This window comes from Heptranchias perlo, chromosome 27 (assembly GCF_035084215.1).
Source record: "Heptranchias perlo isolate sHepPer1 chromosome 27, sHepPer1.hap1, whole genome shotgun sequence".
Lineage (NCBI taxonomy): Eukaryota > Metazoa > Chordata > Chondrichthyes > Hexanchiformes > Hexanchidae > Heptranchias > Heptranchias perlo.
Genome location: NC_090351.1, coordinates 42,806,756 through 42,834,707, shown reverse-complemented (window position 1 = coordinate 42,834,707; position 27,952 = coordinate 42,806,756). Strand labels below are relative to the sequence as shown.

The 27,952-nt window shown below is 47.6% G+C and overlaps 1 protein-coding gene across 1 annotated transcript in view; it reads left to right on the top strand.

The window, feature by feature from the left end:
* The first annotated feature begins 3,373 nt into the window (after positions 1-3,373).
* Positions 3,374-27,952, top strand: part of strip1 (striatin interacting protein 1) — a 139,490-nt gene continuing 114,911 nt past the window's right edge. Inside the window, exons 1-4 of the mRNA XM_068007761.1 lie at positions 3,374-3,548; positions 7,799-7,868; positions 13,398-13,472; positions 17,017-17,151. Coding sequence (XP_067863862.1) covers positions 3,381-3,548; positions 7,799-7,868; positions 13,398-13,472; positions 17,017-17,151 — 448 coding nt within the window. The 5' untranslated portion in view covers positions 3,374-3,380. The remainder of the gene's footprint in view (positions 3,549-7,798; positions 7,869-13,397; positions 13,473-17,016; positions 17,152-27,952) is intronic.

The following is a 27,952-nucleotide window of genomic DNA, read 5'->3' as shown; positions in this document are numbered from 1 at the left end:
CGGAGTAGGTCCTGGCCCGATTTGATCTACCAAAATGCATCACCTCACATTTATCTAAATTAAACTCCATCTGCCATTCATCGGCCCACTGGCCCAATTTATCAAGATCCCGTTGCAATCCTAGATAACCTTCTTCACTGTCCACAATGCCACCAATCTTGGTGTCATCTGCAAACTTGCTAACCATGCCTCCTAAATTCTCATCCAAATCATGAATATAAATAACAAATAACAGCGGACCCAGCACCGATCCCTGAGGCACACCGCTGGTCACAGGCCTCCAGTTTGAAAAACAACCCTCTACAACCACCCTCTGTCTTCTGCCGTCAATCCAATTTTGTATCCAATTGGCTACCTCACCTTGGATCCCGTGAGATTTAACCTTATGCAACAACCTACCATGCGGTACCTTGTCAAAGGCTTTGCTAAAGTCCATGTAGACCACGTCTACTGCACAGCCCTCATCTATCTTCTTGGTTACCCTTCAAAAAACTCAATCAAATTTGTGAGACATGATTTTCCTCTCACAAAACCATGCTGACTGTTCCTAATCAGTCCCTGCCTCTCCAAATGCCCGTAGATCCTGTCTCTCAGAATACCCTCTAACAACTTACCCACTACAGATGTCAGGCTCACCGGTCTGTAGTTCCCAGGCTTTTCCCTGCCGCCCTTCTTAAACAAAGGCACAACATTTGCTACCCTCCAATCTTCAGGCACCTCACCTGCAGCTGTCGATGATTCAAATATCTCTGCTAGGGGACCCACAATTTCCTCCCTAACCTCCCATAACGTCCTGGGATACATTTCATCAGGTCCCGGAGATTTATCTACCTTGATGCGCGTTAAGACTTCCAGCACCTCCCTCTCTGTAATATGTACACTCCTCAAGACATCACTATTTATTTCCCCAAGTTCCCTAACATCCATGCCTTTCTCAACCGTAAATACCGATGCGAAATAGTCATTTAGGATCTCACCCATCTCTAGTGGTTCCTCACATAGATGACCTTGTTGATCCTTAAGTGGCCCTACTCTCTCCCTAGTTACTCTTTTGCCCTTTATGTATTTATACTGTTTGTGACTCAGATGAGTCAGCACTGCTCTGCTACTGATCCAGGAACAAGTTTAATCTACATTGTGGCCCATGGAATAAAGGGGACAATAGCAACATGGATACAGAATTGGCTAAATGACAGGAAAGAGAGAGTAGTGGTGAGCGGTTGTTTTTCAGACTGGAGAGAGGTGTGCAGTGGTGTTCCCCAGGGGTCGGTGCTGGGACCACTGCTTTTCTTGATATATATTAATGACTTAGACTTGAGAGTACAGGGCATAATTTCAAAATTTGCGCATACATTTTCGTAGGAAGAACGAGGAGAGGCAATATAAACTAAAGGGTACAATTCTAAAGGGGGTGCAGGAACAGAGACACCTGGGGATATATGTGCACGGGTTGTTGAAGTTGGCAGGGCAGGTTGAGAAAGCAGCTAAAAAAGCATATCGGATCCTGGGCTTTATAAATAGAGACATAAAGTACAAAAGCAAGGAGGTTATGGTGAACCTTTACAAAACACTGGTTCAGCCGCAACTGGAGTATTGTGTCCAATTCTGGGCACTGCACTTTAGGAAGAATGTGAAGGCCTTAGAGAGGGTACAGAAAAGATTTACTAGAATGGTTCCAGGGATGAGGGACTTTAGTTACGTGGATAGACTGGAGAAGCTGGAGCTGTTCTGCTTAGAGCAGAGATAGTTGAGAGGAGATTTTATAGAGGTGTTCAAAATCATGAGGGATCTAGACGGAGTAGAAAGATAGAAACTGCTCCCATTGGTGGAAGGGTCGTGAACCAGATTTAAGGTGATGGCAAAAGAACCGAAGGCAACATGAGGAAAATTTTTTACGCAGTTAGAAAGGCAATTAAGAAGGAAAATGGCATGTTCTCCTTTATTGCAAGGGGGTTGGAGTACAAGAGTAAGAAAGTCTTACTACAATTATACAGGGGTTTGGTGAGACCTCACCAGGAGTATCGTGTACAGTTTTGGTCTCCTTATCGAAGGAAGGATATACTTGCCTTAAAGGTAGTGCAACAAAGATTCACTAGATCGATTCCTGGGATGAGAGGGTTGTCCTATGAGGAGAGATTGAGTAGAATGGGCCTATATTCTCCGGAATTTAGAAGAATGAGAGGTGATCTCATTGAAACATACAAGATTCTGAGGGTGCTTGACAGGGTAGATGCTGAGAGGTTGTTTATCCTGGCTGGAGAGTCTAGAACTAGGGGTCATAGTCACAGGATAAGGGGTCGGCCATTTAGGACTGAGATGAGGAGGAGTTTCTTCATACAGAGTGTTGTCAATCCTTGGAATTCTCTACCCCAAAGGGCTGTGGATGCTGAGTCGTTGAGGATGTTGAAGGTTGAGATAGATTTTAGGACTTTAGGGGAATCAAGGGATATGGGGATCAGACAGGAAAGTGCAGTTGAGATGGAAGATCAGCCATAATCTTATTGAATGGCAGAGCAGGCTTGCGGGACTGTATGGCCTACTCCTGCTGCTATTTCTTATGTTCTTATGTTCTGTTTTAAGAATCCAACATATGCCTCAAACCCTAACTCTTAATGCTAAAGCCAGCCCACAACACTCAAATAAACAGCACCCTTGGAGCAAAAAACCCGAATATAGAAAGTCACAGTTTGATGGGGACCAAGATCAAACACAATGCCATAACCCCAGCCCGGGATAAGAAAAACTATCAAAAAAAGGATAATGGCAAGTAAAACAGACAAAAACAATAGATGTGAGCCAAACAGAAGCGGCAGGCCCCAGTGAAATAAAACAAATTGAAATGAGAATCCCAATACAAGAGGAGACAACCATCCTTCCTCAGGTAAATGTGATCAAATGTCATGTGGTCAGAACATCACGTGATTAAATCTCCAGGAATGCATCCAACCAGAGTTGGCAACCATACCTCCCCTGCTCCGGCGCAGACGCTGCTCTTCATCGGCCACTAACAGAATGTTCGTGGGGAGCGGGGTAAATTCAAACCCCAACGGCGCGACATCCCTTGTCGCTTCTGAAATGGGCAAATACCCCGCCCATTCGAGAGCTGCAAGGCGGCCATACTGGTAGAGGATCGCGGGGCTGGAAGGCGGCCATATTGGTAGAGGATCGCGGGGCTGCGCGGCGGCCATACTGGTAGAGGATCGCGGGGCTGGAAGGCGGCCATATTGGTAGAGGATCGCGGGGCTGCAAGGCGGCCATACTGGTAGAGGATCGCGGGGCTGGAAGGCGGCCATATTGGCAAGGGAAATTACCTCCGTCCCGCTGAAATCTCGTGAGATTAGAGTAATCTCAGCTCTCGCGAGAAGTACGCAGAGCCGGTAATGGAGACTAGCGGCGGGGCGCTGGCTGGAGTTGGGCCCGGATCGGCGTTGGGGTCAGGGCCCGCGAACGGGGCTGCGACTGGACTTTCTGCCAACAGTAGCTTCGGCAAACCCAGGGTCTTACCAAAAGGCCGCGAGTTTTTTAGGAACCAGCGAAAGGACTCGGAGGTGAGAACCGGCTCCAGGCAACAGGTCCCGGGGGAGACACTGTGTCCGGGGGGGAGACACCGCCAGCCCGTTACAGTGAGGGGTCCTGCCCATCCATGAGGGCACTGCCTGTTACAGCGGGGGTACCGCCTCACATTTACTAAAATTGAATTGAATCTGTATTTTTTTGTCCATTCCACCATCTTATTAATATTCCCCTACAGCTGCTTTTGGTTCTCAGAATTATTTACTGTGCCTTCTATTTTGGTATCGTCTGCAAATTTGGACACCACTCCAATAGCCCTATATCCAAATCATTATTATTGTATTTGTAAAGGGTAAGTCATGTGGGGATCGGGCAGGAAAGTGGAGTTGAGTTGGAAGATCAGCCATGATCTGACTGAATGGAGGAGCAGGCTCGAGGGGCTGTATGGCCTACTTCTGCTCCTATTTCTTATGTCTGACTAACCTAGTTGAATTTTTTGAGGTCACAAACGTGGTGGATAAGGGTGTGACTATGGATGTTATTTATATGGGCTTCCAGACGCCATTCAATAAGATTCCACACAAGAGATTGTTAACAAAAATGAAAGTGCATAGAATTGGAGGCAATCTATTGATATGGGTGGAGAATTGGTTAGGTAGGAAACAGATAATAAGGATAATTGCATGTACTCCAATTGGCAGGATGCCACCAGTGGTGTCTCCCAAGGATCTGTACTGGGACCTCAGCTTTTCAGTATATTTATTAATGACTTAGATGAAGGAATAGAGAGCCATATGTCCAAGTTTGCTGACTACACTAAGTTAGATGGCACAATAAGTAGTGTAGATGGGAGCAGAAAGTTATAAAGGGACAGTGATTGATAGATTAAGTGATGAGCAAAACTGGTAGTGTTGGGAAGTGTGAGGTCATCCACTTTGGACGTAAGAAAGATTGATCAGAGTATTTTCTAAACGGTGAGAAGCTAGGAACTGTGGAAGAGCAGAGATTTAGGGGTCCAAGCACAAATCACAAAGCAAATGGACCGGTACAAAAAGGCAAATGGAATTTTGGCCTTCAGCTCAAGAAGGTTGGAATATAAAGAGATGGGAGTTATGCTACAGCAGTATAAAGCTCTGGTGAGACCACATCTGGCGTACTGTGTTCGGTTCTGGGCACCGCACCTCAGGAAGGCTATATTGGCCTTGGAGTGGGTTCAGTGCAGATTCACCAGAGTAATACTGTGGCTAAAAGGATTAAATTATAAGGACATGTTGCATAGAGTAGGCTTGTATTCCCTTGTAAGGAGTTTAACAACACCAGGTTATAGTCCAACAGCTTTATTTGAAATCACAAGCTTTCGGAGCTTTCCTCCTTCGACAGGTGAGTGCAGGGTTCCGTAAATGCACAGCATATATAGTCAGAGAACAATGCCTGATGATTACAGATAATCTTTCCAACTGCCCGTTATCACACCTCGGCAGAGAGGTAATCACAGCAATGAAAGGAGTGGATGGTGTTCAGACAGGGGAACATTACATCCAAGACTACTGAATACACAGTCAGATCACAACGACAGAGAGAGAGAGACACCCGAAAGGCAGAGAGAGAGAGAGAGAGAATGACCAGTTGTATTAAAAACAGATAACTTTTTTTTCGCTGGTGGGGTTACATGTAGCGTGACATGAACCCAAGATCCCGGTTAGGGTAATAACGGGCAGTTGGAAAGATTATCTGTAATCACCAGGCATTGTTCTCTGACTATATATGCTGTGCCTTTATGGAACCCTGCACTCACCTGACGAAGGAGGAAAGCTCCGAAAGCTTGTGATTTCAAATAAAGCTGTTTGACTATAACCTGGTGTTGTAAGACTCCTTACATTTGTCCACCCCAGTCCATCACCAGCATCTCCACATCATATATTCCCTTGAGTATAGAAGATTAAGGGGTGATCTAATTGAGGTGTTTAAGATGATTAAAGGATTTGATAGAGAACTATTATTTCCTCTGGGGTGGGGAGTCCAGACAAGGGGGTATAACCTTAAAATTAGAGCTAGACTATTCAGGGGTGATGTCAGGAAGCACTTCTTCACACAAAGGGTAGTGGAAATCTGCCCCTGCCCTGCCCCCAAAAAAGCTGTTGATGCTGAGGGTCAATTGAAAATTTCAAAACTGAGATTGATAGATATTTGTTAGGCATTTGTACTAAGGGATATGGAACCAAGGCGGATAAATTTATATCAATTACAGATTAATCATGATGTAATTGAATGGTGGAACTGGCCTGAGGGACTGAATGGCCTACTCCTGTTCCTATATACACAGTGAACGGAAGTGGCCCCAGAAGTGAACCATGTGGGTCACTTTTACCCACTTCCAACCACTCTGAGAAACTGCCCATAACTCCTACTGTTTCCTCCCTTCTAACCAATTTTAAATCAAATTTAATACCCCTTAATTTTCTCTAATTGTCTCCTGTGTGGTATCTTATCAAAGACTTTCTTAAAGTCCCTGTAGAACAATAAGTTGCCTTTATATAATGCCTTTAATGTAATAAAACATCCCAAGATGCTTCACAGGAGCGTTAGCAAACAAAGTTTAACACCAAGCCAAATAAGGAGCTATAAGGACAGGAGAGGTAGGTTTTAAGGAGCGTTTCAAAAGAGAGTGAGGCGGAGAGGTTTAGGGAGGGAATTTCAGAGCTTAGGGCCTAGGCAGCTGAAGGCACGCCCGTCAGTGGTGGAGTGATGAAAACCGGGGATGAGCAAGAGGCCAGAATTGGAGAAGCGCTCCAACACTGGTTCAGTCACAGCTGGAGTATTGTGTCCAGTTCTGAGCACTGCACTTTTGGAAAGATGTGAAGGCCTTAGAGAGGTAGCAGAAGAGGTTTACTAGAATGATTCCAGGGATAAGGGACTTTAGTTACGTGGATAGACTGGAGAAGCTGTTCTCCATGGAACAGAGAAGGTTGCGATAGAGGTATTCAAAATAATGACGGGTCTAGACAGAGTAGATAGAGAGAAACTGTTCTCGTTGGCAGAAGGGTCAAGAACCAGAGGACATAGATTTAAAGTGATTGGCAAAAGAACTAAAGGTGACATGAGGAAAAGGTTTTTTACATAGCGAGTGGTTAGGATCTGGAATGCACTGCCAGAGGGGGTGGGTGGAGGCAGATTTAATCATGGCCTTCAAAAGGGAACTGGATAAGTATTTGAAAGGAAACAATTTCCAGGGCTACGGGGATAGGGCGGGGGAGTGGGACTAGCTGGATTGCTCTTGCATTGAGCCGGCACGGACTCGATGGGCCGAATGGCCTCCTTCTGTGCTGTAACTTTTCTATGATTCTAGTCTTGATGTCCATGATTCCAGCCATTATTTCAAATCATCTTTATAAAAATTGGTTGTTTTGTCTTTACAGAGCTGTATTTTTTTACATAATATTCTGGGAGGCCATCAATCTCTGCACCATTATTTAGTTCCACGACCAAATCCTGCTCAGACTGTCTTCACCCTCTTGCTGGTGTTGTAGTCACATCCCCGTACTTGCCACAGATTTAGAAACATTTGCTCTTTTTTGAATGACTGAATTAAATCTCTAACCCCTGAGCTCCATAACTGAGCATTTAGTATTGATTATTGGCATACTACGTTCAGGATTTAATCAAGAATTACAAGTTTTAATAGTTATTTTGGTTGCAGTATACTGCAGTCCTAATTTATATTTTTAAAGTACGTTATTTTCTATTTTTCTCACGTAGTTGTCTCCCACATACTGCTGATGCCTGACCAGTGGTGGGGGAGGGCATCTGTAAATAGAACTTAAGAATTACCAGAGTGACTGTGCCGGGATATTTGTCCTTTTGATTTTCACTCTTGCTGTTGGCAGAAGCGCTTGGCATTTGTCTTTGTTAGTATGAGAGAGATGAACTAACAGTGCAGGGCCTCATGTTTCTCATGCCTTTGTGGCTTAGCAGATTGGTAGTCCTAATGTATTGTGCTACCCAGTGTACTTCATTGTGATGAGGTAGTCAGAGTAACCACCAAGTTTAAAGTGTCAGAGTAGTCAAACATGCATCCTTTATTGCTGTGGTGCAGGTAACTGGCACCCCGTCCTGCTGCACCCCTGTGTACCGTGCCCTGTAATGACCACCTCATGCCTGGCATTCTAATAGCTTTAGTTTTATTGTTGTATTTCAACACTATACAATATCTCTGCTGACTTTCTGTCTTTCTGATTGATATTTAATCCAATTTTTTGATTTCTTTCTCCCTCTTCCCCACCCCCAGGGTTTCTCTGAGTCACCTGACCTGGAGTTTGAATATTCTGATACGGATAAATGGATGGCAGAGCTCTCAGGTAAGAACACGGAGTGAGGAAGATGAAGAAATCTCTGAAACCAGATTGAAAAAATTATTATGTGGAATGTTAATGAGTGTGAAATAGTAATGGATGAATGTGTACAATATTCGATGGGACACCCAGCCCCCCTCCTCCTTTTGTAATTCAGCCTTTTGCCATGACCAGGATTGGGGAAATTGCTGCTGGTGACCTGCACATTTCCACCCTCTTGCCAGTGGAATTATAGTGTGACCAGTTTACAGGCACGTTCCTATTTTAACTGGACATAGGGATTTACAACAGGACGTTGACGGGAAGTCTGCATAAGCACAAGTCAATCCGGTGCACACTGGAAGTGGGGGAATAGTGTCTCAACTGTCTTAGTAATGCTGCTTCTCTCTTTTTCTTGTTTTCTACTCCCCTGTCAGGTCACAGGTAGTCTTGTGCTGAAAGGGGCTCTGCAGGCTCCATTTGGGGTGTGTGAAAAACATGTCCCTCAGGAGCTCCCTTCCCGTCCCCAATCAAGTGCTCCTTCCCCACCTCCTTGCTCCAATTGTGCCCCCTTCCCCCTTCTCGTTCCAACTACCCATTTCCCTTCCTACCACACCTGCACTCCAATCACTACCTCCACCTCTTCCCCCTTGAACTGCCTTCTCTCTTGCTTCGCTGTCACGCATCTTATCCTTAACCCACCATCCACTCCCTCCACTATCACTTACGCCTCAAGGTCAAGGGTCAGGCCCTCTCACCTTTAACCAGTTTCCCACCTCCTTCCCCCACCTATTGCACATTCCTATCCATTTCTTTCAAAAGAAGATTTGTTTGCTTTTAAAATTGAACTTGTTTTTTAAAAATAATTAAATTAGAAGCAAAATACTGCAGATGCTGGAAATCTGAAATAAAAACAGAAAATGCTGGAAACACTTCAGGCAACATCTGTGGAAAGAGAAAAAAGGTTAGGTTAACATTTCAGGTTTATGACCCTTTGTCAGAACTAGAAGATGTTACAGATGAACAGCTTATAAGGAGGACTGGAGCAAAGGAAAAGTGAGCAGGGAAAAATGACCACACACAAGAAAGGAAAATGAATGATCTGTAAAGTGAATAGGTGGAGAAAAGGAGATGATTAAAAGACATAAGTAATAATGATGTACGGCAAAATGAGATATGATGAAAGAAATTAGAGATACAATGGATATATACTCCAGAGGATGTGTGAATGGTTTAGGCAGAATAGCAGAGGGTGAGGGAAGCATGGAAAACCTGGCAAAGCTGATCAGACTCCAATGGCCCCGGAGTGTGATGGAAGAAAAAGGCAGTTTGACACAGGGGTGCAGACCAACCTGCTAGTGTGTACCAATGGGGGATCCCAACCCAAGCACCAACTCAACCTCCTATTCATGGAATTGCTGGTACAGTCATTCTACATTATCAACACCGGCTGTCAGAGAGAACATTGGAACTGTGGTTAGGAACATAGGAATTGCTTGAGGAAAAATGTCCTCCATCTAGTTTGCCTTCTACCATCCTGGTAATCCCATGATACAAGGATAATGGGGTTGTTGACTAACCGTATCAATCAATCTCTATCAGTGAGTCTACAACAGACCCAGACATGAGGCGAGGAAAACCCCCAGTGATGGAGAGCTTTGGGAACCCGTAGGTCCCAAGCCTGTTACACTTACCACATGTCATGTCTCAAATTACTCATATATTGTGTCCCAAAATATTATTTTGTGAATGAAATCTATCTAATTTGAATGAATTAATGCTAACTGCTTCCACCATCTCCCCAGGGAGCCAGCTCCATAGATTAACCACTCGCTCACTGAAATATTGTTTCCGCAGATTAGTTTTGAATTTATCCCCTTCAAGTGCAGGCCGTGTCCTCTGGTTCTACTGTCCTGGACAAGGTGAAACAGCTAGTCACAATCGACAATACTTTTGGAATCTTAAAAACAGCAATCATATCACATTTCAACCTTCTCCTTTCCATTGAGAACGTGCCCAATTTATATATTCGCACCTCATAATCCAATCCCTCCATCCCCTTAATCATTCTGGTTGCTCTCTTCTGCATTCTTTCAATAGCTGCAATGTCCTTTTTGTATGGTGGTGACCAGAACTGTACACTGTGTTCTAAGTGCAGTTGCAAGAGGCCGGATCACCTCACTATTTCAATATCAAACTTTTACTACATCCCAACATCTAATAACCTGTATTTGATGTTGGGATTGCCTTGGAGGTGCCGGAAATGGTGGAGGATGATCTGTTGAATGTAGAGGCTGGTGGGATGAAAGGTAAGGACCAGGGGATACTATTGTTCTGAGAGGAAGGAGATTGGGTGAGGGGGTTAGTGTGGGAAATGGGATGGACTTAGTTAAGGGCCCTGTCTACTATGGTGGAGGGGAATGATCGGCTGAGAAAAACAAAGGAGCTAACCTTTCTTCACAGATGCTGCCTAACCTGCATCCTGTCCCCCTTGAGCTCCCTCGCGCCCCTCTGCCCCCACACGTCATTCTCTTTTTTCAGTAAAGCTTTTGAATTTTTTCCTCTAGCTTTTCTTCAAATCATTTTTAAAACTTTTGAGACTGCTCGAAGCTAAAGAAAAAAAATCTTCTGTAGCTGACACTGGTATTGATGCATGCTGGGAAATTAGGTCCACTGCACATGCTCAGACTGCACAATCCAAATTCATCTGTGTCACAGCTTGGGGCAAAAATATCAACTCCAAACACAGACCACTGTGAGAGACTTAGACCGTCAAGTAAAAACTTTACTGAAGCATTAAAAGACAAAGTTATTTTACAACTTTCAAAATAAATATATTCCACTGAGGAAAAAAGGGTGTAAAAGAAATGACAGCCACCCGTGGCTAAGTAAAGAAATCAAGGATAGTATCCGACTAAAAACAAGGACATATAAGGTAGCCAAACTTAGTGGGAGGATAGAAGATTGGGAATTCTTCAAAAGACAGCAAAAAGTAACTAAAGGATTGATTAAGAAAGGGAAGTTAGATTATGAAAAGAAATTAGCAAAAAATATAAAAACAGATAGCAAGAGTTTCTACAGTTATATAAAAAGAAAAAGGGTGGCTAAGGCAAACATAGGTCCCTTAGAGGATGAGACCGGGAAATTAATGGTGGGAAACATGGAGATGGCAAAAATGCTGAACAAATATTTTGTTTCAGTCTTTACAGTAGAGGACACTAAGAATATCCCAACACTGGACAAACAGGGGACTCTCGGGGGGGAGGAGCTAAATACGATTAAAATCACTCAAGAGATGGTACTCAGTAAAATAATGGGACTCAAGGTGGATAAATCCCCTGGACCTGATGGCTTCCATCCTAGGGTCTTGAGGGAAGTGGCAGTAGGGATTGTGGATGCTTTGGTGATAGTTTTCCAAAATTCCCTGGACTCAGGAGAGGTCCCGGCAGATTGGAAAACTGCTAATGTAACACCGTTATTTAAAAAGGGTAGTAGGCAGAAGGCTGGAAATTATAGGCCAGTTAGCTTAACATCTGTGGTGGGTAAAATTTTGGAGTCTATTATTAAGGAGACAGTAACGGAACATTTAGATAAGCATAATTTAATAGGACAAAGTCAGCATGGCTTTATGAAGGGGAAGTCATGTCTGACGATTTGCTTGAGTTCTTCGAGGATATAACGTATAGGGTGGATAAAGGGGAACCAGTGGACGTAGTGTATTTAGACTTCCGGAAGGCATTCGACAAGGTGCCACATAAAAGATTATTACTTAAGATAAAAAATCACGGGATTGGGGGTAATATTCTGGCATGGGTGGAGGATTGGTTATCAAACAGGAAGCAGAGAGTTGGGATAAATGGTTCATTTTCGGACTGGCAACCAGTAACCAGTGGTGTTCCACAGGGGTCGGTGCTGGGTCCCCAACTCTTTACAATCTATATTAACGATTTGGAGGAGGGGACCGAGTGCAACATATCAAAATTTGCAGATGATACAAAGATGGGAGGGAAAGTAGAGAGTGAGGAGGACATAAAAAACCTGCAAGGGGATATAGACAGGCTGGGTGAGTGGGCGGAGATTTGGCAGATGCAATATAATATTGGAAAATGTGAGGTTATGCACTTTGGCAGGAAAAATCAGAGAGCAAGTTATTTTCTTAATGGCGAGAGACTGGAAAGTACTGCAGTACAAAGGGATCTGGGGGTCCTAGTGCAAGAAAATCAAAAAGTTGGTATGCAGGTGCAGCAGGTGATCAAGAAAGCCAACGGAATGTTGGCTTTTATTGCTAGGGGGATAGAATATAAAAACAAGGAGGTATTGCTGCAGTTATATAAGGTATTGGTGAGACCGCACCTGGAATACTGCATACAGTTTTGGTCTCCATACTTAAGAAAAGACATACTTGCTCTCGAGGCAGTACAAAGAAGGTTCACTCGGTTAATCCCGGGGATGAGGGGGCGGACATATGAGGAGAGGTTGAGTAGATTGGGACTCTACTCATTGGAGTTCAGAAGAATGAGAGGCGATCTTATTGAAACATATAAGATTGTGAAGGGTCTTGATCGGGTGGATGCAGTAAGGATGTTCCCAAAGATGGGTGAAACTAGAACTAGGGGGCATAATCTTAGAATAAGGGGCTGCTCTTTCAAAACTGAGATGAGGAGAAACTTCTTCACTCAGAGGGTGGTAGGTCTGTGGAATTTGCTGCCCCAGGAAGCTGTGGAAGCTACATCATTAGATAAATTTAAAACAGAAATAGACAGTTTCCTAGAAGTAAAGGGAATTAGGGGTTATGGGGAGCGGGCAGGAAATTGGACATGAAGCTGAGTTCGGATCGGTCAATGCCCTGTGGGTGGCGGAGAGGGCCCAGGGGCTATGTGGCCGGGTCCTGCTCCGACTTCTTGTGTTCTTTAGATTTGTGGTTGGGATCAGATCAGCCATGATCTTATTGAATGGCGGAGCAGGCTCGAGGGGCCGATTGGCCTACTCCTGCTCCAATTTCTTATGTTCTTATGTTCTTAAATCAAATGGATGAATTTAATCATGTTCTTGTGAAATATGTAATTTTTTGAATTTCTTATTTTGGTTAATGCTTATTTTGGACATGAAAAGTTTGTGTTAATGAGGGGGAAAAAATAAGAGATGAAAATAATTCAGGAAATATTTTCAGAGAATTGTGAAAATCCAGTGACCAGACTTCTCAATCAGTGTGACACATTTACATGGGTATTTTCCATAATAAATGTGGACACGGTACTTTATAATGGAAAAAGTGTGACAAAAATGTAACAAAGTCAAGTGCCGCAGACAGGAAATGCAAGCAGATGTAAGATTTTTAATGCAGACATTTGGTTCTTTGAAGCTCAAGTAATAGAACATAACCTTTTAAAACATAAATTTTCTTCATTTATAAAACTTAGTGTTTTGTCTGTCAGCAGCCTGTCCTTTTTTTTCATGTATTTTTATGTAACAATGATTGACCATTGGTCACATCTATGACAGAATGTCAACTCTTGATTTTCCACTCCTGATACATTTAACATTTTGTTTTGCTAGAACTCTACAGTTACACAGAGGGTCCTGAGCTTCACCTGAACAGGAAATGCTTTGAAGAAGACTTCAAAACTCATGGTAATGAAGAGCCTTTTGCTGTTAAATAGGCCATGCTTATATTTGTATATATAAATTGCGGGTGAACTTTATCTCAGAGACTACTTACTTTGGTGGCTGTGTAATAGCAGTCCTAATGATGTTTTAATGATTTTGACTTGAATTCTAGTCTTTAATGCATCCCTTTTTGCCTTGTAGGAAAATATTTATTTTGTACTCTTTCATATTTGAAGATTTCCCAGTGCTGATCTGTCCACCTGTTTGCTGGCTTGTCTGTCCTTGCTAATTTGGGCCAGATCCCTCCTTATCTCACAACTTTGCCTTTTTCCAGTCCAGAAGTGTTATCTTTGATCCTTCATTATCCTTTTCTCTTCTTACATTGAACCTAACTATGTTCTGGTCTCCACTTCCCAATTATTCTCATACTCTTACATCAGCTATTTTCCCCATTTCATTTCTCAACAAAATCAAGTAACGCTTCTTTCCATGTTGGACGAAACCTTCTGATCTAGGAGTCCTGCATGCATTCTAAAAAGCATTCCCTACTTTGACCGCATGTATGACTTTTTATTCCAATCTACCTTTGGATTATTAATATCACCTAATAATTCCCTGTTGTTCTTGCACATCCTTCTGATCTGTCTGCAGATCTCCCCCTCTATTTCACCTCCTCTGTTTGCTGGCCTATAATGCACATTGAAAATTGGACAATATCCCTTGCTATTTCTTAAATCCATTATGGATTCTGTCCTTACACTTAGAATAGTGTGGTCCAATACATTAGCCACTACCCACATGTGGCTAATTACATTTTTGATTAGTGAATTAAAAATGAGTAATAGACACTGTTGTTGGGCATGTGATCCCAATACTCATTCACATGGCGTATGCACGTGAACTTTAACCTTTTTATTCGTATGTTGGTAAAATGGTGAGACAATAAGCAGAGTGCGAATATTTTTTGATCATTGCATGCTTTACTTCCTTGGTTACTGTGTATTAGTTATCTGCTAAAATAGTGTGTAACACAGGTGAAAGCACTGGGTGTAAGCACTATGGCGACACCAGCAACATTGTATGGAGAGAGGAGCTGACGTCATAGTCAGCGCGACTAATCGGAATAACCGCTCCAGGCCAGCAGAAGAAAGCAAACTCGACCAATGATAAACAGCTCCAATAGGGCAAAGAGAAAAAGGGCAGGCAGCGTCCAACCGCGTTCTGGGTGGAGAGCGGGGGCTGGGTCTGGGTCTGCCGAGTCTCGTGTGAGTCAACGTTCTCAGTAATCCCTTTGAAGAAGTCTAAGAACCGCTTGCAACTGCTGGACAAAAACATAGAAGCTGCACTGAGATTCCAGAATTCCAAACTTGGGTGAAAGAGAAAGACTGCAATGTTTTGCACTGAATGGTGGTAGATGTTTGTTAAGTAAATATACATATGTGACATACATTTATCTATATGGTGTATAAAGTGTTTTCTACTAAAATGGTGTTATCATAGCCACATGTGTGGCTAGTCAGGGATTTTCTACTGGGCAACACTGCTGTATAATATCCTTACGTACTATTGCTGTGATAGAACAATAGAAATACATAGAAGTTACATCATGGGAACAGGCCATTCGGCCCAACCAGTCTGTGTTGGGGTTTACCGTCCATGCAAGCAAATAGTTCTAATCATGTTTTCCACCCTGTTACCTACCTTTCCTGAAAATGTTACAACCAGGAATATTAAGTTCCCAATCCTGTCTAAACCTAAGCTTCCATATAATATCCCTCCATAGTTATTGATGCTTCTAACTCTCCAATTTTGCTTTTAATACTTTGTGCAGTCACATATACACCATTTCTGTTATTTGATTCTTATTTCTCCTCTTATTGTGACACTAGTTTCATTACACTAGATTCATTAATTAAAAATAGAATGCCATCATACTGTACTGCTATAACCAATGATGAAACTTGGCTTATTTAACAGAGCAATGTATTAAAATGGTTGGCTAGTGGTTCATCTATAAGTCAAAACTTCTTAAAATGCTATAAAGAGCAGAGGGACCTGGGGGTGCACAATCACAAATCTTTGAAGATGGCAGGGCAAGTTGATAAGACGGTTAAGAAAGCGTATGGGATACTTGGCGTTGTAAATAGCATTAGGGTTACTGAATACAAAAACAAGGAAGTTATGCTAAACCTTTAAAAGTCATTGGTTAGGCCTCAGCTGTACAATTCTGGACACCAGAAGGATGTCAAGGTGTTGGAGAGGGTACAGAGGAGGTTTACCAGGATGATACCAGGCATGAGGGACTTCAGTTATGTGGAGAGATTGGAGAAGCTGGGATTGTTCTCCTTAGAACAGAGAAGGTTAGAGGTAGATGTAGAGATTTAAAATAATTGGCAAAAGAACTAGAGGGGAAATTAGAATTTTTTTCACACAGGGTTAAGATCTGGAATGCACTACCTGAAAGAGGGGTGGAAGCAGATTCCATAGGAACTTTCAAAAGGTAATTGACAATTGGTCCTTGAAGAAGACTGATTTACAGGGTTATGGGGAAAAAGCTGGGGCATGGGACTAAATTGGACAGCTCTTTAAAGAGCCGGCACAGACATGACTGACCAAATGGCCTCCATACTATAAGATTCCATGATTCTATAATACAGTTTACTATTCCCCAAAGTTAGATCATTAGTGGGCATTCTGTCTACTGCACAAGTTTGGTGAAAGTACAGTTTGCATCTTTTGAGTTGTATGCTTTTATTTCTCCTGAGTTATTAAAAATTTTGGTGAGATGCAGTATGCTGGACCAGCAACATGAACTGGTGGAATACAGGCTCAATCTCCTCATTTCAGGTGCACCAGTGTGGGGAGTACTGAACCAATTGTGCCTCGGTGGGGAAGGATACAGTGCATGCTGCTCTAGTACACTTCCTAGCTGCTGTGCAAAGCAGCATTGTGCAGATGTTCTGGTGCCAGCTGCTTGCTTTCTCGACCTTTGTGAGAAACATAAAGGAAGTTCACTCTTAAAAAGTTATAATTTCTCTGCTTCCCCTGCCATTAGGTTCCCCAATGCTGCACTTGATATCCTGGTTCTTGTCTATATGGTCCAAGCTGACTTACTCTCCTGCTTTTTTGTTCCTCTTGTTATTGGGAATCACCTAGCCTTTGCTGGCTTTGTCTCACTGATGGTACAGATGAAATTGCAATCTACCTTGTGGGGGCTTGAGTTGTTAGAATCTCATGTCCTGCTGCACAATCAAGTTGTTAGAATCTCATGTCCTGCTGCTCCATAATCGAGTTGTTAAAGCTGTAGGATTCTGCGCCACTGCAAATGCATTTTCTGAATTTCTGCAATTATGTGCTCAGTGAGTGACCATTTCTGCTTTTATCAAAACTAAAATAAATCAGGTTTCAGGTGACTGCAATGATATGATGCTTCATAGCTCCTCAAATTGTTAATGCCTTGTAACACATTCTCAGGAATTTTTTAAATGGGAGCAAGAACTGTCCTGCTGTTGTATGATTCTTGCCTATAATATGAATAACTAATACATGCTAATGACTTGCTGTGCAGTGAAAGACAAGAAATGGACAGAAGTGGATATCTCAGAGCACCAGGCTCATGCCATGAGATTGCTGGATGGCCTGGAGGTAACTGCCAGGGAGAAAAGACTGAAAGTGGCTCGCGCCATACTTTATATGGCACAAGGTAAAGTCTAGATGAAGAAGACTTTTAGCTGAATGTAATGTAAATTCACTGATCTCTGACCTTTTTATTGTGAATTTTTGTTTCATTAAGGTGAAAAATGTTCCAATAAGAGTAACCAGTATCAGTACGTGAACACTGCCAGATGGAATATAGCACAGGACGCAAACTAAACCTCTCTCTGCTCTGCCCTAACCTCAGTGCCCCTTACTGCACCAGTGTGACATTTTTCCATTTTCTACAACAGCCACTCTCTAAATGTGGTTGCCAATTTAATGCCAAATTAGGGCAATTTTGTTACGGGCCCTTGTCACCAAGGAACTGGATTGAGGCTGTTGCAAATTCATTTTACATGGGACTTTCTCAATTCATCAGCCTCAACTGAATCTGAACCCAAATCCTAGAAGTGAAAAGCGTGGGTCTAACCCACTGGATCACCAGCCCCCATGGCCTCTGTAGCTTGATGGTGTTAATGGATTTTTTTGGGGGGGGTGGGGGATCTCCTTTTAATTAAGACTTTTTTAGCTGCCAACTTGCTTTTGTCAAGTGTTTAAGAGAAGCCATGTCTATGATAAGAGTGTTGAGTAAAAGGAAAATTCAGCTTTCCACAACAGTGAAATGTGGAAAAACAATGATCAAGATCAGGCGCATCAACATATTTTGCAACCTCTCTGCTTGTCTTTTTCGGTTTGAATGCTACTGTTGTCTCAACCTCTAAATAAACTCTCCTACCATATTCACTGCCATCCCCCGACCTTGTCATCTCACGTGGCCTCTCATCCCCTTTCCCCTTCTAACCCCATATCCTCCTCTGGTGAAAAACACTCTCCCAAATCACTTACAAAGGCACTTTCAAACTCCCCAGTGCCTAGTCTTTGGTTTAATGTTCACCACGATACTTCTGCAGCTGTCAATCTGCTAATTCACTTCTTCGCCTCTGCCTTTGATGCCCTCGTCCTTAGTAAAGCCCTCACACTCTCCCATCCTGACTGTTGCCTCTGTTGTGGCCTCCATCTTTGCTCACTGAAGTACAAAGGGGGCAGTCCTGGATAAGCCGAAATTTCTTCCAGTTGTCTTCGGCCCCCACCAAAAACTCTGTTCCCTGGCCACCGACTCCATCCCTCTCCCCGGCCACCGACTCCATCCCTCCCCCCGGCCACCGACTCCATCCCTCCCCCCGGCCACCGACTCCATCCCTCCCCCCGGCCACCGACTCCATCCCTCCCCCCGGCCACCGACTCCATCCCTCCCCCCGGCCACCGACTCCATCCCTCCCCCCGGCCACCGACTCCATCCCTCCCCCCGGCCACCGACTCCATCCCTCCCCCCGGCCACCGACTCCATCCCTCCCCCCGGCCACCGACTCCATCCCTCCCCCCGGCCACCGACTCCATCCCTCCCCCCGGCCACCGACTCCATCCCTCCCCCCGGCCACCGACTCCATCCCTCCCCCCGGCCACCGACTCCATCCCTCCCCCCGGCCACCGACTCCATCCCTCCCCCCGGCCACCGACTCCATCCCTCCCCCCGGCCACCGACTCCATCCCTCCCCCCGGCCACCGACTCCATCCCTCCCCCCGGCCACCGACTCCATCCCTCCCCCCGGCCACCGACTCCATCCCTCCCCCCGGCCACCGACTCCATCCCTCCCCCCGGCCACCGACTCCATCCCTCCCCCCGGCCACCGACTCCATCCCTCCCCCCGGCCACCGACTCCATCCCTCCCCCCGGCCACCGACTCCATCCCTCCCCCCGGCCACCGACTCCATCCCTCCCCCCGGCCACCGACTCCATCCCTCCCCCCGGCCACCGACTCCATCCCTCCCCCCGGCCACCGACTCCATCCCTCCCCCCGGCCACCGACTCCATCCCTCCCCCCGGCCACCGACTCCATCCCTCCCCCCGGCCACCGACTCCATCCCTCCCCCCGGCCACCGACTCCATCCCTCCCCCCGGCCACCGACTCCATCCCTCCCCCCGGCCACCGACTCCATCCCTCCCCCCGGCCACCGACTCCATCCCTCCCCCCGGCCACCGACTCCATCCCTCCCCCCGGCCACCGACTCCATCCCTCCCCCCGGCCACCGACTCCATCCCTCCCCCCGGCCACCGACTCCATCCCTCCCCCCGGCCACCGACTCCATCCCTCCCCCCGGCCACCGACTCCATCCCTCCCCCCGGCCACCGACTCCATCCCTCCCCCCGGCCACCGACTCCATCCCTCCCCCCGGCCACCGACTCCATCCCTCCCCCCGGCCACCGACTCCATCCCTCCCCCCGGCCACCGACTCCATCCCTCCCCCCGGCCACCGACTCCATCCCTCCCCCCGGCCACCGACTCCATCCCTCCCCCCGGCCACCGACTCCATCCCTCCCCCCGGCCACCGACTCCATCCCTCCCCCCGGCCACCGACTCCATCCCTCCCCCCGGCCACCGACTCCATCCCTCCCCCCGGCCACCGACTCCATCCCTCCCCCCGGCCACCGACTCCATCCCTCCCCCCGGCCACCGACTCCATCCCTCCCCCCGGCCACCGACTCCATCCCTCCCCCCGGCCACCGACTCCATCCCTCCCCCCGGCCACCGACTCCATCCCTCCCCCCGGCCACCGACTCCATCCCTCCCCCCGGCCACCGACTCCATCCCTCCCCCCGGCCACCGACTCCATCCCTCCCCCCGGCCACCGACTCCATCCCTCCCCCCGGCCACCGACTCCATCCCTCCCCCCGGCCACCGACTCCATCCCTCCCCCCGGCCACCGACTCCATCCCTCCCCCCGGCCACCGACTCCATCCCTCCCCCCGGCCACCGACTCCATCCCTCCCCCCGGCCACCGACTCCATCCCTCCCCCCGGCCACCGACTCCATCCCTCCCCCCGGCCACCGACTCCATCCCTCCCCCCGGCCACCGACTCCATCCCTCCCCCCGGCCACCGACTCCATCCCTCCCCCCGGCCACCGACTCCATCCCTCCCCCCGGCCACCGACTCCATCCCTCCCCCCGGCCACCGACTCCATCCCTCCCCCCGGCCACCGACTCCATCCCTCCCCCCGGCCACCGACTCCATCCCTCCCCCCGGCCACCGACTCCATCCCTCCCCCCGGCCACCGACTCCATCCCTCCCCCCGGCCACCGACTCCATCCCTCCCCCCGGCCACCGACTCCATCCCTCCCCCCGGCCACCGACTCCATCCCTCCCCCCGGCCACCGACTCCATCCCTCCCCCCGGCCACCGACTCCATCCCTCCCCCCGGCCACCGACTCCATCCCTCCCCCCGGCCACCGACTCCATCCCTCCCCCCGGCCACCGACTCCATCCCTCCCCCCGGCCACCGACTCCATCCCTCCCCCCGGCCACCGACTCCATCCCTCCCCCCGGCCACCGACTCCATCCCTCCCCCCGGCCACCGACTCCATCCCTCCCCCCGGCCACCGACTCCATCCCTCCCCCCGGCCACCGACTCCATCCCTCCCCCCGGCCACCGACTCCATCCCTCCCCCCGGCCACCGACTCCATCCCTCCCCCCGGCCACCGACTCCATCCCTCCCCCCGGCCACCGACTCCATCCCTCCCCCCGGCCACCGACTCCATCCCTCCCCCCGGCCACCGACTCCATCCCTCCCCCCGGCCACCGACTCCATCCCTCCCCCCGGCCACCGACTCCATCCCTCCCCCCGGCCACCGACTCCATCCCTCCCCCCGGCCACCGACTCCATCCCTCCCCCCGGCCACCGACTCCATCCCTCCCCCCGGCCACCGACTCCATCCCTCCCCCCGGCCACCGACTCCATCCCTCCCCCCGGCCACCGACTCCATCCCTCCCCCCGGCCACCGACTCCATCCCTCCCCCCGGCCACCGACTCCATCCCTCCCCCCGGCCACCGACTCCATCCCTCCCCCCGGCCACCGACTCCATCCCTCCCCCCGGCCACCGACTCCATCCCTCCCCCCGGCCACCGACTCCATCCCTCCCCCCGGCCACCGACTCCATCCCTCCCCCCGGCCACCGACTCCATCCCTCCCCCCGGCCACCGACTCCATCCCTCCCCCCGGCCACCGACTCCATCCCTCCCCCCGGCCACCGACTCCATCCCTCCCCCCGGCCACCGACTCCATCCCTCCCCCCGGCCACCGACTCCATCCCTCCCCCCGGCCACCGACTCCATCCCTCCCCCCGGCCACCGACTCCATCCCTCCCCCCGGCCACCGACTCCATCCCTCCCCCCGGCCACCGACTCCATCCCTCCCCCCGGCCACCGACTCCATCCCTCCCCCCGGCCACCGACTCCATCCCTCCCCCCGGCCACCGACTCCATCCCTCCCCCCGGCCACCGACTCCATCCCTCCCCCCGGCCACCGACTCCATCCCTCCCCCCGGCCACCGACTCCATCCCTCCCCCCGGCCACCGACTCCATCCCTCCCCCCGGCCACCGACTCCATCCCTCCCCCCGGCCACCGACTCCATCCCTCCCCCCGGCCACCGACTCCATCCCTCCCCCCGGCCACCGACTCCATCCCTCCCCCCGGCCACCGACTCCATCCCTCCCCCCGGCCACCGACTCCATCCCTCCCCCCGGCCACCGACTCCATCCCTCCCCCCGGCCACCGACTCCATCCCTCCCCCCGGCCACCGACTCCATCCCTCCCCCCGGCCACCGACTCCATCCCTCCCCCCGGCCACCGACTCCATCCCTCCCCCCGGCCACCGACTCCATCCCTCCCCCCGGCCACCGACTCCATCCCTCCCCCCGGCCACCGACTCCATCCCTCCCCCCGGCCACCGACTCCATCCCTCCCCCCGGCCACCGACTCCATCCCTCCCCCCGGCCACCGACTCCATCCCTCCCCCCGGCCACCGACTCCATCCCTCCCCCCGGCCACCGACTCCATCCCTCCCCCCGGCCACCGACTCCATCCCTCCCCCCGGCCACCGACTCCATCCCTCCCCCCGGCCACCGACTCCATCCCTCCCCCCGGCCACCGACTCCATCCCTCCCCCCGGCCACCGACTCCATCCCTCCCCCCGGCCACCGACTCCATCCCTCCCCCCGGCCACCGACTCCATCCCTCCCCCCGGCCACCGACTCCGACTTAACCAGACAGTTTGCAACCTCAGCATCCTATTTGCCATTGAGAGGAGCTTCTGACCCCACATTCTCTCCATCACGAGACTGCCTACTTCAACCTCCGTAATATCACCAGTTTCTGCCCCACCTCAGCTCATTGCTGCTGAAACCCTCATCCATGCATTTGTTACCTCCAGACTCACTATTCCAACGTTCTCCTGGCCAGCCTCCCATCTTCCACCCTCCACAACCTCGTACCAAGTCTCACAGACCCATCATCTCTGTGCTCGCTGACCTACTTTGGCACCTGGTCCAGCAATGCCTCGAATTTAAAATTCTCGTTCTCATGTTCAAATCCCTCCATGGCCTCGCCTCCTTATCTCTGTAATTTACCCTAGCCCTATAGCCCTCTGAAAACTCTCTTCCTCCAACTCTGACCTCTTGTGCATCCTCCACTCCCTTCGCCCCATCAATGGCTGCCCCTCGAACCTATTCCGCCATTCAATTAGACCATGGCTGACCTCTACCTTAACTCCACCTACTCGCCTTGGTTCTGTAAACCTTAATATCCTTGCCTAACAAAAACCTATCAATCTCGGTTTTGAAATTTTCATTGACCTAGAGCCTCAACAGTTTTTTGGGGGATAGAGTTCCAGATTTCCACTACCCTTTGTGCGAGGAAATGATTTCTGACAGTCACCCCTGAATGGCCTACCTCTAATTTTAAGATTATACCCCCTTGTTCTGGACTCCCCACCAGAGGAAATAGTTTCTCTCTCTGGTTTTTACGGGGAGAGTTCCACACTTCTACCATCCTTTTGCGTGAAGTAGTGTTTCCTAACTTCTCTCCTGTATGGCCTGGCTCTGATTTGAAGGTTATGTCTCCTTGTCTTGCACTCCTCCACTGGCGGAAAAAGTTTCCCTCTCTACCTTATCAGTTCCTTTGATCATCTTAAGCACCTCAATTAGATCACCCCATAATCTTTTATATTCAAAGAAATACCAGCCTAGTCCATGAAATCTGTCCTCATAATTTAACCTTTTTAGCCCCAGTATCATTCTGGTGAATTTGCACTGCACCCCCTCCAAGGCCAACATCGTCTTCCTGAGATGTGGTGCCCAGAACTGAACGCAGTGCTCCAGATTAGGTCTAACCAGAGCTCTGTACAGCTGTAACTTAACTTCCACCACTTTGTATTCCAGCCCTCTTGAGATAAAGGCCAACAGTCCATTAGCCTTTCAAATTATTTTTTGTACCTGTCCATTAGCTTTTTGTGATTTTTGTACTTGGACCCCTAAATCTCTTTGCTCACCCACAGCTCCTAGCTTCTCACCATTTAGAAAATACTCTGATCTATCTTTAAGTCCAAAGTGGATAACCTCTTACTTTCCTACATTGAACACCATCTGCCACAGTTTTGCCTGCTCACTTAATCTATCAATGTCTCTTTCCAACTTTCTCCTCCCATCTACACTATTTACTGTGCCACCTAACTTTGTCATCAGCAAACTTAGATGTACAGCTCTCTATTCCTGCATCCAAGCAATTTATAAATAGTGAAAAGCTGAGGCCCCAGTACAGATCCCTGGGAGACACCACTAGTCACATGTTGCCAATTGGAGTATTTATCCATTATCCCTACTATCTGTCTCCTACCTCCTAACCAATTCCCCATCCAAGCCAATAGTTTGCCTTCAATTCCATGTGCTCTCATTTTTGTTAACAGTCTCTTATGTGGAACCTTGTCAAATGCCTTCTAGAAGTCCATATAATTAATATCCATAGACACTCCCTTATCTACCACGTTTGTTACCTCCTCCAAAAATTCAACTTTGTCTGTTAGACACGACTTACCAGTTACAAATTCATGCTGGCTCTCTCTGATAAGCTCATATTTGTCCAAATGGTCAGTCCCTCTGTCCCTAATAACAGATTCTAGTAACTTCCCCCAAACTGATGTTAGACTTATAGGCCTATAATTTTCTAGTTTATCTTTCCTACCCTTCTTAAATAATGTAGTGACATTGGTAGTTTAATAATGGAGTGACATTTGCAGTTCCTCCTGCCAGTGGAAACATTTTCCCTATCTACTCTATCAAAACCCTCAATTTTGAGCACCTCTATTAAATCTCCCTTTAACCTTCTCTGAGAACAATCCCAGCTTCTCCAGTCTCTCCATAACTGAAGTTCCTCATCCCTGATAGCATTCCAGTAAACCTCCTCTGCACCCTCTCTAAGGCATAGACATCCTTCATAAAGCCCAGAATTATATACAGTATTCCAGCTGAGGCTAAACCAGTGATTTATAAAGGTTTAGCATAACTTCCTTGCTTTTGTACTCTGCCTCTATTTATAAAGCCAAGAATCCGTATGCTTTTTTAACAGCTTTATCAACTTGTCGTGCCACCTTCAAAGATTTGGGAAAGTACACCCCCAGGTCTCATTGTTCCTGCACCCCCTGTAAAATTGTGCCATTTAGTTTATATTGCCTCTCCTCATTCTTCCTTCCAAAATGTATCACTTCACACTTCTCTGTTAAATTTCATCTGCCAAGTGCCTGCTGATTTCACCAGTCTCTCTATATCCTGAAGTCTGCTACTGTCCTCCTCACTGCTTACTACATTTCCAAGCTTTGTGTCATCTGCAAACTTTGAAATTATGCCCTTTATACCCAAGTCCGTCATTTATAGATATCAAAAAGAGCAGTGGTCCTTACACTGACCATAATACTATTAGCATTTTAAGTTGTTATGTGGGTGACTTGTGTGTGGAGCATGCTATGTGGGCCATCATGGATCCTCGCTGTACATGGGACATTTGCACTAAGAGTCGGAAAATTGAGTTTCTGAAGTAGCGGATCTCAGTTCTGTGGAAGCAATTAGCCACAAAGTGCAGCATCAGAGAAGATAAGTAGTTTCTGGATTGTACTCTCAAGAATGTGGTCCCCCAAGGGTAAATGGAAGATTCTGTAGTCAGGGGAATAGACAGCCTTTTTTTGCAGTTATGACTGGGAGCCCCAATTGGTATGTTGCCTCCCTGGTGACCGACTGTAGTAAATTAGGGAACAGGTGGAAAATCGTCTAGGAAGGGAGAGGGAGCAGCCAGAAGTTTGGCTCCATATTGGAACCAGTAACCTAGATATCATAGAATCATAGGTTACAGCATGGAAGGAGGCCATTAGACCCATCGAGTCTTTGCCGGCTCTATGCAAGAGCAATCCCGCCCTATCCCCATGGCACTGCAAATTTTTTCCTTTCAAATACTTATCCAGTTCCCTTTTGAAGGCCATGTTTGAATCTGCCTCCACCACCCACTCTGGCAGTGCATTCCAGATCCTAACCACTCGCTCTGTAAAAAAGTTTTTCTTCATGTCACCTTTGGTTCTTTGCCAATCACCTTAAATCTATGTCCTCTGGTTCTTGACCTTTCTGCCAATGGGATCAATTTCTCTCTCTACTCTGTCTAGACCCTTCATGATTTTGAACACCTCTATCAAATCTTCTCTCTCAACCTTCTCTGTATAGGTATGTTTGAGGTCTTGCAGAGAGAGTTTAAGGAGTTAAAGCATGACCTTAAGGGTGGTGCTTGATTTGGGCATAAGGAGCACAATCTTGAAATTTGCTGATGACACAAAAGTAGGGGGTGACAAACAGCAATGAGGGTTGTAGAAGTCTTCAGGAGGGCAGGTTAGTAGAATTGGCAGACATGGAATAATGTCACGGAGTGGGGATGAACAGAGACCCAGGGGTTCAAATACTATAATTCCCTGAAAATGTGGGAACAGGTAGATTAATCCATTTTTTAAAAAAAAGCTGATAGCTTTTTCAGTTTTATAAATATGGCCGTGGAACGCAAGAGCGAAGAGGTAATGATAAACCTGTACAAGGTAATGGTTAGGCCACATTTAGAGTACCATGTGCAGTTTTGGGCACCCCATTATAGGAAGACCATTAAAGCTATAGAGAGCATACATAATGGATTCACCAGGATAATGCCAGGTTTTGGAAGCATTACGACGAGATACTTGCGATGCTGAAATTATTTCCAGGAAAGCGGAGAAGGCTAGGAGGAATTAAGAGGTTTTTAAAATAATGAAGAATTTTGATAAGGTGAAAAGGGAAAGTATATTTCCTTTGGTTAGGAGTCAGTGAAAAAGGGTCATCAATTTTAAATTAACACCAAAAATGGAAAGGTTAGAATTTTTTTTAGTCATGGTTGTTGGAGCATGGATTGCTTTGCAACAGAGAGTTGTTGAGACTGAAACCATTATATTTTTTAAGGGAAAAGTAGATAAATATTTGAAACAGTGAAGATACAGGATTAGGGGAGAAGTTGTGGCAGTGGGATTATTTTAAATTGCTCCAGCAAAGAGCCGCCACAGACGTGATGGGCCATATGGTCTCCTTCTGTGCTGTAAACTTCTATGCTTAACGTGTTGCAATGAAGGATCACATCTGAAACATTTTTTTTTGCTTTCGGAGACTAATTGACCTGTTGACTTTGTACATCAGCACTTTTGTTGTTTGTTTACACTTTGTTTTATAGAGTCATAGAAGTTTACAGCATGGAAACAGGCCCTTCAGCCCAACATGTCCATGTCGCCCAGTTTATACCACTAAGCTAGTCCCAATTGCCTGCACTTGGCCCATATCCCTCGATACCCATCTTACCCATGTAACTGTCCAAATGCTTTTTAAAAGACAACATTGTACCCGCCTCTACTACTGCCAGTGGCAGCTCGTTCCAGACACTCACCACCCTTTGAGTGAAAAAATTGCCCCTCTGGACCCTTTTGTATCTCTCCCCTCTCAATCTATGTCCCCTCGTTATAGACTCCCCTACCTTTGGGAAAAGATTTTGACTATCTACCTTATCTATGCCCCTCATTATTTTATAGACTTCTATAAGATCACCCCTTAACCACCTACTCTCCAGGGAAAAAAGTCCCAGTCTATCTAACCTCTCCCTATAAGTCAAACCATCAAGTCCCGGTAGCATCCCAGTAAATCTTTTCTGCACTCTTTCTAGTTTAATAATATCCTTTCTATAATAGGGTGACCAGAACTGTACACAGTATTCCAAGTGTGGCCTTACTAATGTCTTGTACAACTTCAACAAAACATCCCAACTCCTGTATTCAATGTTCTGACCAATGAAACCAAGCATGCTGAATGCCTTCTTCACCACCCTATCCACCTGTGACTCCACTTTCAAGGAGCTATGAACCTGTACTCCTAGATCATTGTTCTATAACTCTCCCCAACGCCATACCATTAACGGAGTAGGTCCTGGCCCGATTGGATCTACCAAAATGCATCACCTCACATTTATCTAAATTAAACTCCATCTGCCATTCATCGGCCCACTGGCCCAATTTATCAAGATCCCGTTGCAATTCTAGATAACCTTCTTCACTGTCCACAATGCCACCAATCTTGGTGTCATCTGCAAACTTATTAACCATGCCTCCTAAATTCTCATCCAAATCATGAATATAAATAACAAATAACAGCGGACCCAGCACCGATCCCTGAGGCACACCGCTGGTCACAGGCCTCCAGTTTGAAAAACAACCCTCGACAACCACCCTCTGTCTCCTGTCGTCAATCCAATTTTATATCCAATTGGCTACCTCACCTTGGATCCCGTGAGATTTAACCTTACGTAACAACCTACCATGCGGTACCTTGTCAAAGGCTTTGCTAAAGTCCATGTAGACCACGTCTACTGCAC